The sequence below is a fragment of the Neoarius graeffei genome, chromosome 1 (genome assembly GCF_027579695.1).
Source record: "Neoarius graeffei isolate fNeoGra1 chromosome 1, fNeoGra1.pri, whole genome shotgun sequence".
NCBI classification, from domain to species: domain Eukaryota; kingdom Metazoa; phylum Chordata; class Actinopteri; order Siluriformes; family Ariidae; genus Neoarius; species Neoarius graeffei.
In genome coordinates, this window is record NC_083569.1 from 119,899,075 (window position 1) to 119,911,090 (window position 12,016).

At 41.9% G+C, this 12,016-nt stretch overlaps 1 protein-coding gene across 3 annotated transcripts in view; it reads right to left on the reverse strand.

The window, feature by feature from the left end:
* Nucleotides 1–12,016, reverse strand: part of sorcs2 (sortilin-related VPS10 domain containing receptor 2) — a 511,416-nt gene that overhangs the window by 93,651 nt on the left and 405,749 nt on the right. For all 3 annotated transcript variants that reach the window (XM_060915854.1, XM_060915847.1, XM_060915839.1), the window contains exons 4-6: nt 10,789–10,953; nt 1,765–1,838; nt 1,396–1,460 (exon numbers count right to left, since the gene is read on the reverse strand). In XM_060915854.1, the coding sequence (XP_060771837.1) occupies nt 1,396–1,460; nt 1,765–1,838; nt 10,789–10,953 (304 nt within the window). The remainder of the gene's footprint in view (nt 1–1,395; nt 1,461–1,764; nt 1,839–10,788; nt 10,954–12,016) is intronic.

Sequence of the window (12,016 nt, forward strand, 5' to 3'; positions counted from 1 at the left end):
GCAATGTTCTTTTTGGAGAGCAGTGGCTTTCTCCTTGCAACCCTGCCATGCACACCATTGTTGTTCAGTGTTCTCCTGATGGTGGACTCATGAACATTAACATTAGCCAATGTGAGAGAGGCCTTCAGTTGCTTAGAAGTTACCCTGGGGTCCTTTGTGACCTTGCCGACTATTACACGCCTTGCTCTTGGAGTGATTTTTGTTGGTCGACCACTCCTGGGGAGGGTAACGATGGTCTTGAATTTCCTCCATTTGTACACAATCTGTCTGACTGTGGATTGGTGGAGTCCAAACTCTTTAGAGATGGTTTTGTAACCTTTTCCAGCCTGGTGAGCATCAACAACGCTTTTTCTGAGGTCCTCAGAAACCTCCTTTGTTCATGCCATGATACACTTCCACAAACATGTGTTGTGAAGATCAGACTTTGATAGATCCCTGTTCTTTAAATAAAACAGGGTGCCCAGTCACACCTGATTGTCATCCCATTGATTGAAAACACCTGACTCTAATTTCACCTTCAAATTAACTGCTAATCCTAGAGGTTCACATACTTTTGCCACTCACAGATATGTAATATTGGATCATTTTCCTCAATAAATAAATGACCAAGTATAATATTTTTGTCTCATTTGTTTAACTGGGTTCTCTTTATCTACTTTTAGGACTTGTGTGAAAATCTGATGATGTTTTAGGTCATATTTATGCAGAAATATAGAAAATTCTAAAGGGTTCACAAACTTTCAAGCACCACTGTATTAAAAAAAATACAATTTCTTAGTTTCAGCATTTGATATGTTGTCTTTGTACTAATTTCAATGGGTTTTCGCAATTTGCAAATATTCACATTCTTTGGCATTATATCAATATACTCATTCCAATATGTTACCATTTCTATAGTAGCAGGGAATATCCTCGGTTACAAACCTTTCAGAATCAAAATCATTTTCAGTCCCAGCTGAAAAGTGTGTGTGTGTGTGTGTGTGTGTGTGGCTCAGGCATGCAGACGCAAGCTGTTTACACTGTGAAGGTTAACTGTTGTGAGCACACACACACACACACACACACAAGATGAGTTCTAGGGAATTTCACCAATCACAAATCCCTTTGTGAATAATTCAGCTCCAAGGTCAGAATAAAGCTAAACTTTCACTGCCTGCCTGTCTGTCTGTCTGTCTTTCTTTTTCTCTGTCTCTCTCTATCTCTCTCTCTGTCTTCATGTCTCAGTGTTTGTCTATTTCTCTCTGTCAATCTCTATCCATTTCTTTCTCTCTCTCTCTCATTGTCTATATCTCTTTCGTGTCTCTCTATTTGTGTTTCTGTCAGTCTGTCTTATTTTCTAGCTGTTTCTCTCTTTCCATCTCTCTATATTTCTGTCTGTCTGTCTCACTCTCTCACCTCCACTAGTGTCTTGTATCTCCATATGAACCAAATCAGGGTCCACATCCACCCCGGCCACGGACCTGCAATAACACAAAGTGGTTAAATGCACACACACACACACACACACACACACACACACACACACACACACACACACACACACACACACACACACACACAGTGGCCTGTGGGATCAGAAAAGAAGACAAGAGACATTAAAAAAATCCTCCTCCATTATGCACTAAGTAAACTTATTTCACAGGCAATTAGCAACGTGTAGATTATCCAGATCAATGTGTAATTGATAAAAGAAACATGGTTTTCTGGCTCACACGCTATGACTCGGGACTATGAGTAGTGATAGGAAGAAAAAAATACACTCACCAGAAAACTCGGTCTTTGGTCACTCGTTCCTGCAGCAGTGTCCATTTCCTCCCCAGATCAGTGGACACATAGACCTGTAAGACAGAAAGGAGACATGCATTAGTTCAACACTGTGGTAACATTCAGACGAAAATGCATTCCATTAGACACAAGGGGACACTGCGGTGTTTGAGTGTTTCCTGGTCTTGGCACAGTGCGTCTTGCTGCCTCGCATGTGTCTTACACTGATCGAAGTAAGCCAGTGTGAGTATAGTATAGTGCATCAGAATGCATGGACATATTTTGAGGGTTAGAATTCATTCGTACTTACCAGGGATGGAACTCTCGCCAAGGCTCATAACTCAAGTTGCACTCAAGTCCTTAACTAACTCTTCACTTCACTCGAGACTTGATTTAGAATCTATACCTTGGCACTTAACTTAGGTTCTACAACTTGGGAATACAGACTCAGCTCATTTGCCATGGGCTGAGACTTTGGACATGACCAAAAATCTATGATTTGGGGCTCTGGACTCGACTCTACATGTTGGGATTCTAGCTCTACAGTTGGGAACTCTGGATTCACTTTGGACTCTATTATGTACTTTAATTTTGGAATCAGGGCAGCACGGTGGTGTAGTGGTTAGTGCTGTCGCCTCACAGCAAGAAGGTCCGGGTTCGAGCCCCGTGGCCGGCGAGGGCCTTTCTGTGCGGAGTTTGCATGTTCTCCCCGTGTCCACGTGGGTTTCCTCCGGGTGCTCCGGTTTCCCCCACAGTCCAAAGACATGCAGGTTAGGTTAACTGGTGACTCTAAATTGACCGTAGGTGTGAATGTGAGTGTGAATGGTTGTCTATGTGTCAGCCCTGTGATGACCTGGCGACTTGTCCAGGGTATACCCCGCCTTTCGCCCGTAGTCAGCTGGGATAGGCTCCAGCTTGCCTGCGACCCTGTAGAACAGGATAAAGCGGCTAGAGATAATGAGATGAGATGAGACTTTGGAATCAATCTGGACTGCGGCTTGGGACACTGGCCTCAACTTGTACCAAACCATAGAGTTCATTGGATGTTCACTCCAGTTTAGAATTCTGGATTTGACTTGGATTATATGGCCGAGGACTTGGACACTACTGCCATGGATTCGACTTACGTTCTACAGCTTGGGACTCTAATTCTCTATTTGGATTCTATGGCTTGGGACTCTAGCCTAGAGTTGGATTCCAGGGCTGAGGAGTCTAGACTCTACTTGGAGTCTATGGCTTGGGAGTGAAGGTTCTACTTGGATTCAATGGCTTGGAATACTAGCCTAGATTTGGATTCTAGGGCTTGGGAATTTAGACTTTACTTCAATTCTATAGTTAGGGACTTTGGACTCAAATTGGATTCTATGGCTTGAGACGCTGGATTCAAATTGGATTCTATGGCTTGGGACTCTGGACTTGACTTGGATTCTATGGCTGAGGAATCTAGACTCTATTTGGATTCTATGGTTTGGGACCTTGGACTCAAATTGGATTCTATGGCTTGGGACTATGGACTCTAATTGGATTCTGTGGCTTGGGACTCTGGACTCAAATTGGATTCAATGGCTTGGGACTCTGGACTCGAATTGGATTCTGTGGTTTGGGACTCTGGACTCAAATTGGATTCAATGGCTTGGGACTCTGGACTCTAATTGGATTCTATGGCTTGAGGCTCTGGACTCAAATTGGATTCAATGGCTTGGGACTCTGGACTCGAACTGGATTCTATGGTTTGGGACTCTGGACTCAAATTAGATTCTATGGCTTGGGACTCTGGACTCAAATTGGATTCTGTGGTTTGGGACTCTGGACTCAAATTGGATTCAATGGCTTGGGACTCTGGACTCGAACTGGATTCTATGGTTTGGGACTCTGGACTCAAATTAGATTCTATGGCTTGGGACTCTGGACTCGAATTATATTTTATGGCTTGGGACTCTGGACTCGAATTGGATTCTATGGCTTAGGACTCTGGACTCAAATTGGATTCTATGGCTTGGGACTCTGGACTCAAATTGGATTCTACGGCTTGGGACTCTGGACTCGAATTTGATTCTATGGTTTGGGACTCTGGACTCAAATTGGATTCTACGGCTTGGGACTTTGGACTCAAATTGGATTCTACGGCTTGGGACTCTGGACTCGAATTTGATTTTATGGCTTGGGACTCTGGACTCAAATTGGATTCTGTGGTTTGGGACTCTGGACTCAAATTGCATTCTACAGCTTGGGACTTTGGACCTGAATTGGATTCTGTGGCTTGGGACTCTGGACTCAAATTGGATTCTACGGCTTGGGACTTTGGACCTGAATTGGATTCTGTGGCTTGGGACTCTGGACTCAAATTGGATTCTATAGGTTGAAAGTCTTGCCTAGACTTGGATTCTGTCTCTTGAGACTCTAGACTCTACTTGGATTGTATGATTTAGGACTCCAAACTCACCTTGGATTCTATGTCTTGGGACTCTGGACTTGACATGGATATGGTTTGTGTTTCTGGACTTGAACTTGCACTCTATAGCTTAGGACTTTGACTCAAATTTTGCAGTTTGGGTCTCAACACAACTTGCATTCTCTGGCTTGGAAACCAACCAGCATGTTGGTGTGCATGTGTGTTTGTGTTTGACACCACTGTTGAGTGAGTTAGAATGTATTCGAATGTGTCTAGGTTTGTAAGTATATGTTTAAGGGTTTGTAAGTGTGTGTAAGAGTAAGATGAAATTAAAGCCGCAAGCGGCCTCGACGGGCCCTCGCGCCAGCGGCCAAGGGGGGCGGGGGCATGCGTCCCCGCGAAATACCTTCCACAGCTTCTTCGGCAAGAGACATTACTCCCACAATGGCGACAAAGCACAGAATTGGACACAGAGTACACGGTGCGCTGAGATGTTGTCATGGACAGAACATTTTATGCCATGGCTTCCCAACCAAATTAATGTATTTACCTCATCAGTCACCAAGCTATAGCTACATAGGATTGTCTTCTGTTAGACATCTATTAGTCTGTATGTAACGCTACAACACTTGCTCCCGACTGCCTACCCATTCCCCACAAGTCATGTGTGTTTAAGGCAACCAAAACAACATACACCTGGTGCCTCATGATTGTAAACACCTCTCCTGCAACTGATACAGCGCAATGAGCGCCCCCAGTGGTGAAAGTTCACCAAATTTGGTATACATGTCAAGGGACCTATGAAGAGTCGTTGTGTCAAGTTGGATCAAGTTTGACCAATCAGAAGCCGAGATATAAAATGTTGCCTGAAAACAGCGCCCCCAGTGGCAAAAGTTTACAAAATTTGGGAAATATGTCAGGTGACCTGTTAAGAGTGTGCGTATCAAGTTTGATCAAGATTGAGTAAATAGAAGATGAGATATTGATTTTTGAAGAAAAAATGTTTTGGTTTTTCCCATGTCAGTAGGTGGCGCTATGCTGTACATGAGCGATTATGAGTTGGAAAAATAAGTGTCTACAACAGCAACGTACGATCACAAGGAAGTGGTGTGAAGGAAAAGCATTAAGGAATTATTTACCAAAAACCCGTTTTGGAGCAATTGCGTCGGCCAAAAACAGCGCCCCCCATGGACGAAACTTCCCAAAATGGGGTATACATGACATGGGAGGTAGTAAGAGGGTGGCCGTGAAGTTTGACCAAATTTGAGGAAAGATTGGATTTTTTGCCCAAAAATAGCGCCCCCAGTGGCGAAATATCACAGAATTTGGCTAGCATGTCAGAAGCCCAATGAGAGATTTGCGTGTGAAGTATGAGCAGTTTTGAGCAATTAGAAGATTTGTTATGAATTTTTAAGCATGTAAAATTTTGCATTGAAAATTGATTGACGTATAACTTCTGAACGGCTTATCCTACGTGAAACGTATTTAGGAACTTTTGTCAGCCATGGCTGTAGATGATGTCTATCAATTTTGGTGACATTCCTATGAACGGCCTAGGAGGAGTTGCGCCGTCTTCGTGGCCATGCATTTCGCACAAAAGTGAAATTACCTCACTTCCTGTTGGGCGTGGCTAATGCATTAGCATTACATTTTTGTCCGGCTTAGTGAGATACATATGCGTACCAAATGGCATGCCACTACTACAAACTACATGGCAACCAGGCACCTTAATGCGGGAGGCCAAAATCACAACGACTTAGGGGGCGCTAAAGAGGCCCTGAGGCCCGCCTGGAGCAGGGCTTCTGGTTCTCAGTAGCGGTGGCAGTCTAAGAAAAAGGAGCCAAATTTCGTGCGTTGTCGACCATGGCAAGCGCCCCAAAAAGGGTCTTGTAAAGAGTTTGCTTGCCAAGTTTGACAAATCAGTAGCTGCAATATCATTTTTGCCATAACCAGCACCCCCAGGGGCGAAAGTGCACAAAATTTGGCGTATATGTCAGGCGAGCTATGAAGAGTTTGCATATGAAGTTTGATGACAATTGAGTAAATAGAAGATGAGATATAGATTTTTGAAGAATAAATTTTTTGGTTTTTCCCATGTCAGTAGGTGGCGCTATGCTGTACATGAGCGATTATGAGTTGGAAAAATAAGTGTCTACAACAGCAACGTACTATCACAAGGTAGTGGTGTGAAGGGAAAGCATTATGGAATAATTTACCAAAAACCCGTTTTGGAGCAATTGCATCGGCCAAAAACAGCGCCCCCCATGGACGAAAATTCCCAAAATGTGGTATACATGACATGGGAGGTAGTGAGAGGGTGGCCGTGAAGTTTGACCAAATTTGAGGAAAGATTGGATTTTTTGCCCAAAAATAGCGCCCCCAGTGGCGAAATATCACAGAAATTGGGTAACATGTCAGAAGCCCAATGAGTGATGTGCGTGTGAAGTATGAGCAGTTTTGAGCAACTAGAAGATTTGTTATGAATTTTTAAGCATGTAAAATTTTGCATCGAAAATTGATTGACGTATAACTTCTGAACGGTTTATGCTACGTGAAATGTATTTAGTAACTTTTGTCAGCCATGTCTGTAGATGATGTGTATCAATTTTGGTGACATTCCTATGAACGGTCTAGGAGGAGTTGCGCCGTCTTCGTGGCAATGCATTTCGCACAAAAGTGAAATTACCTCACTTCCTGTTGGGCGTGGCTAATGCATTGGCATTACATTTTTGTCCGGCTTAGTGAGATACATATGCATACCAAATGGCATGCCACTACTACAAACTACATGGCAACCAGGCACCTTAATGCGGGAGACCAAAATCACAATGACTTAGGGGGCGCTATAGAGGCCCTGAGCCCCGGCCAAGTTTGGGCTTTTGGTTCTGAGTAGCGGTGGCAATTCTCGGAACTGGCGCCAAATTTCGTGCGTTTTCGCCCATGGCAAGTGCCCCGAAAATGGCCCAACAGCGGAGAAAAATAAAGAAGAAGAAGAAGAAGACGGAAGAATAATAATAGTGAACTCTTACAAGAACAATAGGGCCTTCGCCCTATAGGGCTCGGGCCCTAACAAGTGTGTGTGTGTGTGTGTGTGACAGTTATCATTAAAGCGTGTGCTACTTTTGTGTATACTCCTTGAGTCTACACAAAAGTAGAGTGGGCACGAATCACATGACTTGGCATGTGTTGAGTGTGATGAGAAGTTCTGCACTGTTTACTAATAACCATTTCACTAACACTTAAGCTAAAGAACTTGGGTTACGTCTGTGCAGGCTTATATTTTCACAGCTAATGGATTTCATAGAGCTGTGTGTGCCTTATTGATTATTCCTATAATGTGATGGCATTGATCGTCTGTCTCACACACACAGGCTCAGAGAGGGAAAATAAGCACACACACTTTAACAACGTGCACACTTTATTGGGAAGCAGTCCAGGCCCATAGCCTTCTGCTCGTAACTCTAACGAGGATGCCAATACACTACAGAGGAATGAAACACTACTGGGAGAAATTTGTGGTGCAAGATGCTGCTCTGGGTTGCCAAATCATCAGTTTATACCACCGCTAATAATAATTGTACTAAAATGTGACTAAACGTTTGCATAATTGATAACATTTGTAACAACATTCAACTTGTTTCACTAATGTGGTCTACAGAGGATTGTTTTTATTTTTTTCAAGTGCACAAAATAATGTCTTTTATTTTAATACAGGAAAAAAATACAGAGCGCAGCGAATGGAAATCAACTAATTGAGCACCCGAGATGTTATTTGCTATGCCTAAAAGACACAGCAAGAATGATGATTGGATGCACAAATTAATACACCCCAAGGGCAAGTATTAAATTTGCAGAAGGCAACAGGAGTAAATTAAACCAGTCACTCAGTTTTCCAAATGAGAATGTTTAACAAGGTTACACTCTCTGGCCACTTTATTAGGAACACCCATTGTTGTATGCAGTTCTCTCATCAGCCCATAACATAGCATCAAATCAAGAGCTTCAGTTAATGTTCACAATGTTCAAACATCAGAACGGGAAAAATTGCGATCTCACAGTGAAGTGTGACTTTCTTTCACTGTGGCATGGGTGTTGGTTTGGGACAGATGGACTGGTTTGAGTATTTCAGAAACTGCTGATCTCTTGGGGTTTGTTTTCACACACAGCAGTCTCTAGAGTTTACACAGAATGGTGCAAAAAACAAAAAACATTGAGTGAGTGAGTAAGTGGCAGTTCTGTGGGTGGAAAAAAAACAAAAAAAAACAAACAAATGCCTTGTTGATAAGAGAGGTCAGAGATCAGAAAATGACCAGATTGAGCAGTTTGAGCTGCCAGGAACTCATATGATCACTCTTTACAACCGTGGTGACCAGAAAAGCATCTCAGCATGCAACAGAAAACAGAAGAACACATTGGGTTCTACTCCTGCAGAACAGGAATCTTAGAATCAAGAACAAGTTCCTATTAAAGTGGCAGGTGAAAGTACACCTCAGTGTGTCTAACTGATAAAAAAAAAACCTCCCAAAATGATGACGATATCAGCAACAAACTTAGTTTCATATAATACAGTGGTGCTTGAAAGTTTGTGAACCCTTTAGAATTTTCTATATTTCTGCATAAATATGACCTAAAACATCATCAGATTTTCACACAAGTCCTAAAAGTAGATAAAGAGAACCCAGTTAAACAAATGAGACAAAAATATTATACTTGGTCATTTATTTATTGAGGAAAATGATCCAATATTACATATCTGTGAGTGGCAAAAGTATGTGAACCTCTAGGATTAGCAGTTAATTTGAAGGTGAAATTAGAGTCAGGTGTTTTCAATCAATGGGATGACAATCAGGTGTGAGTGGGCACCCTGTTTTATTTAAAGAACAGGGATCTATCAAAGTCTGATCTTCACAACACATGTTTGTGGAAGTGTGTCATGGCATGAACAAAGGAGATTTCTGAGGACCTCAGAAAAAGCCTTGTTGATGCTCATCAGGCTGGAAAAGGTTACAAAACCATCTCTAAAGAGTTTGGACTCCACCAATCCACAGTCAGACAGATTGTGTACAAATGGAGGAAATTCAAGACCATTGTTACCCTCCCCAGGAGTGGTCGACCAACAAAGATCACTCCAAGAGCAAGGCGTGTAATAGTCGGCGAGGTCACAAAGGACCCCAGGGTAACTTCTAAGCAACTGAAGGCCTCTCTCACATTGGCTAATGTTAATGTTCATGAGTCCACCATCAGGAGAACACTGAACAACAATGGTGTGCATGGTAGGGTTGCAAGGAGAAAGCCACTGCTCTCCAAAAAGAACATTGCTGCTCGTCTGCAGTTTGCTAAAGATCACGTGGACAAGCCAGAAGGCTACTGGAAAAATGTTTTGTGGACGGATGAGACCAAAATAGAACTTTTTGGTTTAAATGAGAAGCGTTATGTTTGGAGAAAGGAGAACACTGCATTCCAGCATAAGAACCTTATCCCATCTGTGAAACATGGTGGTGGTAGTATCATGGTTTAGGCCTGTTTTGCTGCATCTGGGCCAGGATGGCTTGCCATCATTGATGGAGCAATTAATTCTGAATTATACCAGCGAATTCTAAAGGAAAATATCAGGACATCTGTCCATGAACTGAATCTCAAGAGAAGGTGGGTCATGCAGCAAGACAACGACCCTAAGCACACAAACCGTTCTACCAAAAAATGGTTAAAGAAGAATAAAGTTAATGTTTTGGAATGGCCAAGTCAAAGTCCTGACCTTAATCCAATCAAAATGTTGTGGAAGGACCTGAAGCGAGCAGTTCATGTGAGGAAACCCACCAACATCCCAGAGTTGAAGCTGTTCTGTATGGAGGAATGGGCTAAAATTCCTCCAAGCCGGTGTGCAGGACTGATCAACAGTTACCGGAAACGTTTAGTTTCAGTTATTGCTGCACAAGGTGGTTACACCAGATACTGAAAGCAAAGGTTCACATACTTTTGCCACTCACATATATGTAATATTGGATCATTTTCCTCAATAAATAAATGACCAAGTATAATATTTTTGTCTCATTTGTTTAACTGGGTTCTCTTTATCTACTTTTAGGACTTGTGTGAAAATCTGATGATGTTTTAGGTCATATTTATGCAGAAATATAGAAAATTCTAAAGGGTTCACAAACTTTCAAGCACCACTGTATATTCATTGCGTGATCTCATCTCCAATGGCAACAAAAGACTGTGGGAAGGTTTTCATTTCCACCTTCCCTATAAACAAAATATGCAGGCTGAGGGTATATTGTGTGGAATTTTTCAACCATCTCAAAGCCTATAATTAGCATTATACTGGAAGTGTTAATGTGTGTGTGGCTAAGTTTATTTTCAGCTCGACTTTTATGGGACTTGCTGAGAACATGCATTGGCTGTCAGGAACAAACAGCATGCACAGAACCTAATTTGCATATTGTAATTCCAGCTCAACTTTGCATGTGACATAATTCATGCAATTATTCATCGAAAATTACCCACAACACGTTCCATTTTGATCTCATTGCACATGCAAATTATGTGGAATCTGCGTACATCAGGGCCTAAATAAAAGTATAGCTCACAGAAGATGATATGCCTTTCATTGATGAGAAAAAACAACGCACCACGGCCTCTTTGCTGTAAGCCAGGAGTTTGTCCTCGTCTGACGGATGGAACAGGAGTGTCTCTACGGTGAAGGACAATGCCTGTCTCTGGAACGACGCTCCCTCATCTGTGCTGATGAACAGCATCTGATCCTGTTCGTTAATGGTGGAGCTGATCAGGATCACCTGCACACACACACACAAACATTAGACACAAGTTACTTTTCCTCTCACACACGCAAAAGGCACAATGCAACAGATATGATAAGCTGAAAACATTACCCCCACAGAGAAGCATGGTGGTGGGAGCATCGTATTGAGAGTTACTCTTGGGCTCTTGGTTGTGTCTCCATCTCATTCTCTCTTTACCTAATCACCTTGTTATATTTAACAGTTATTCCACGAAATCGAATCGTATATGAGCTGATAGCTGATGAGGCGCGTAGCACCGAGTTGTCTATAATCCATGTGCGACGAGATTGAGTGGAATAACTGTTTTATTCTATCAACATTCACTGGATTTTGAGAAATGGAGCTTTTTTTTATTTTTTGCAAATTCGATAAATAAAAACTTTATACAAAACGTCCGACAAAATAATTTCTGCTTAGAATGTAAACAAACCGTCGAAATGACAGGAGCAATTTGTGAAAAATGTAATAATAATAATAATAATAATAATAATAATAATAATAATAATTCTTGAAAAATAAAAAAGATATGTTCTGACCATCAAATACTTTTATTCCATATTTTGTTGGGTTTTTTAGTTTTTGCAATCTTCTTCTTCTTTGTTTTTTTTTTTGGCAGTTGGCAAACCAACTTAAAGGTACATTACTGCCTCTGACTGAGCTGGAGTGTGGAAGAAGAGATATTAGGGGGGAAACTATACAGTGGGGCAAAAAAGTATTTAGTCAGCCACCAATTGCGCAAGTTCTCCCACTTAAAAAGATGACAGAGGCCTGTAATTTTCATCTTAGGTACACTTCAACTATGAGAGACAGAATAGGGGGAAAGAATCCAGGAAATCACATTGTAGGATTTTTAATGAATTAATTGGTAAATTCCTCGGTAAAATAAGTATTTGGTCACCTACAAACAAGCAAGATTTCTGGCTCTCACAGACCTGTAACTTCTTCTTTAAGAGGCTCCTCTGTCCTCCACTCATTACCTGTATTAATGGCACCTGTTTGAACTCGTTATCAGTATAAAAGACACCTGTCCACAACCTCAAACAGTCACACTCCAAAC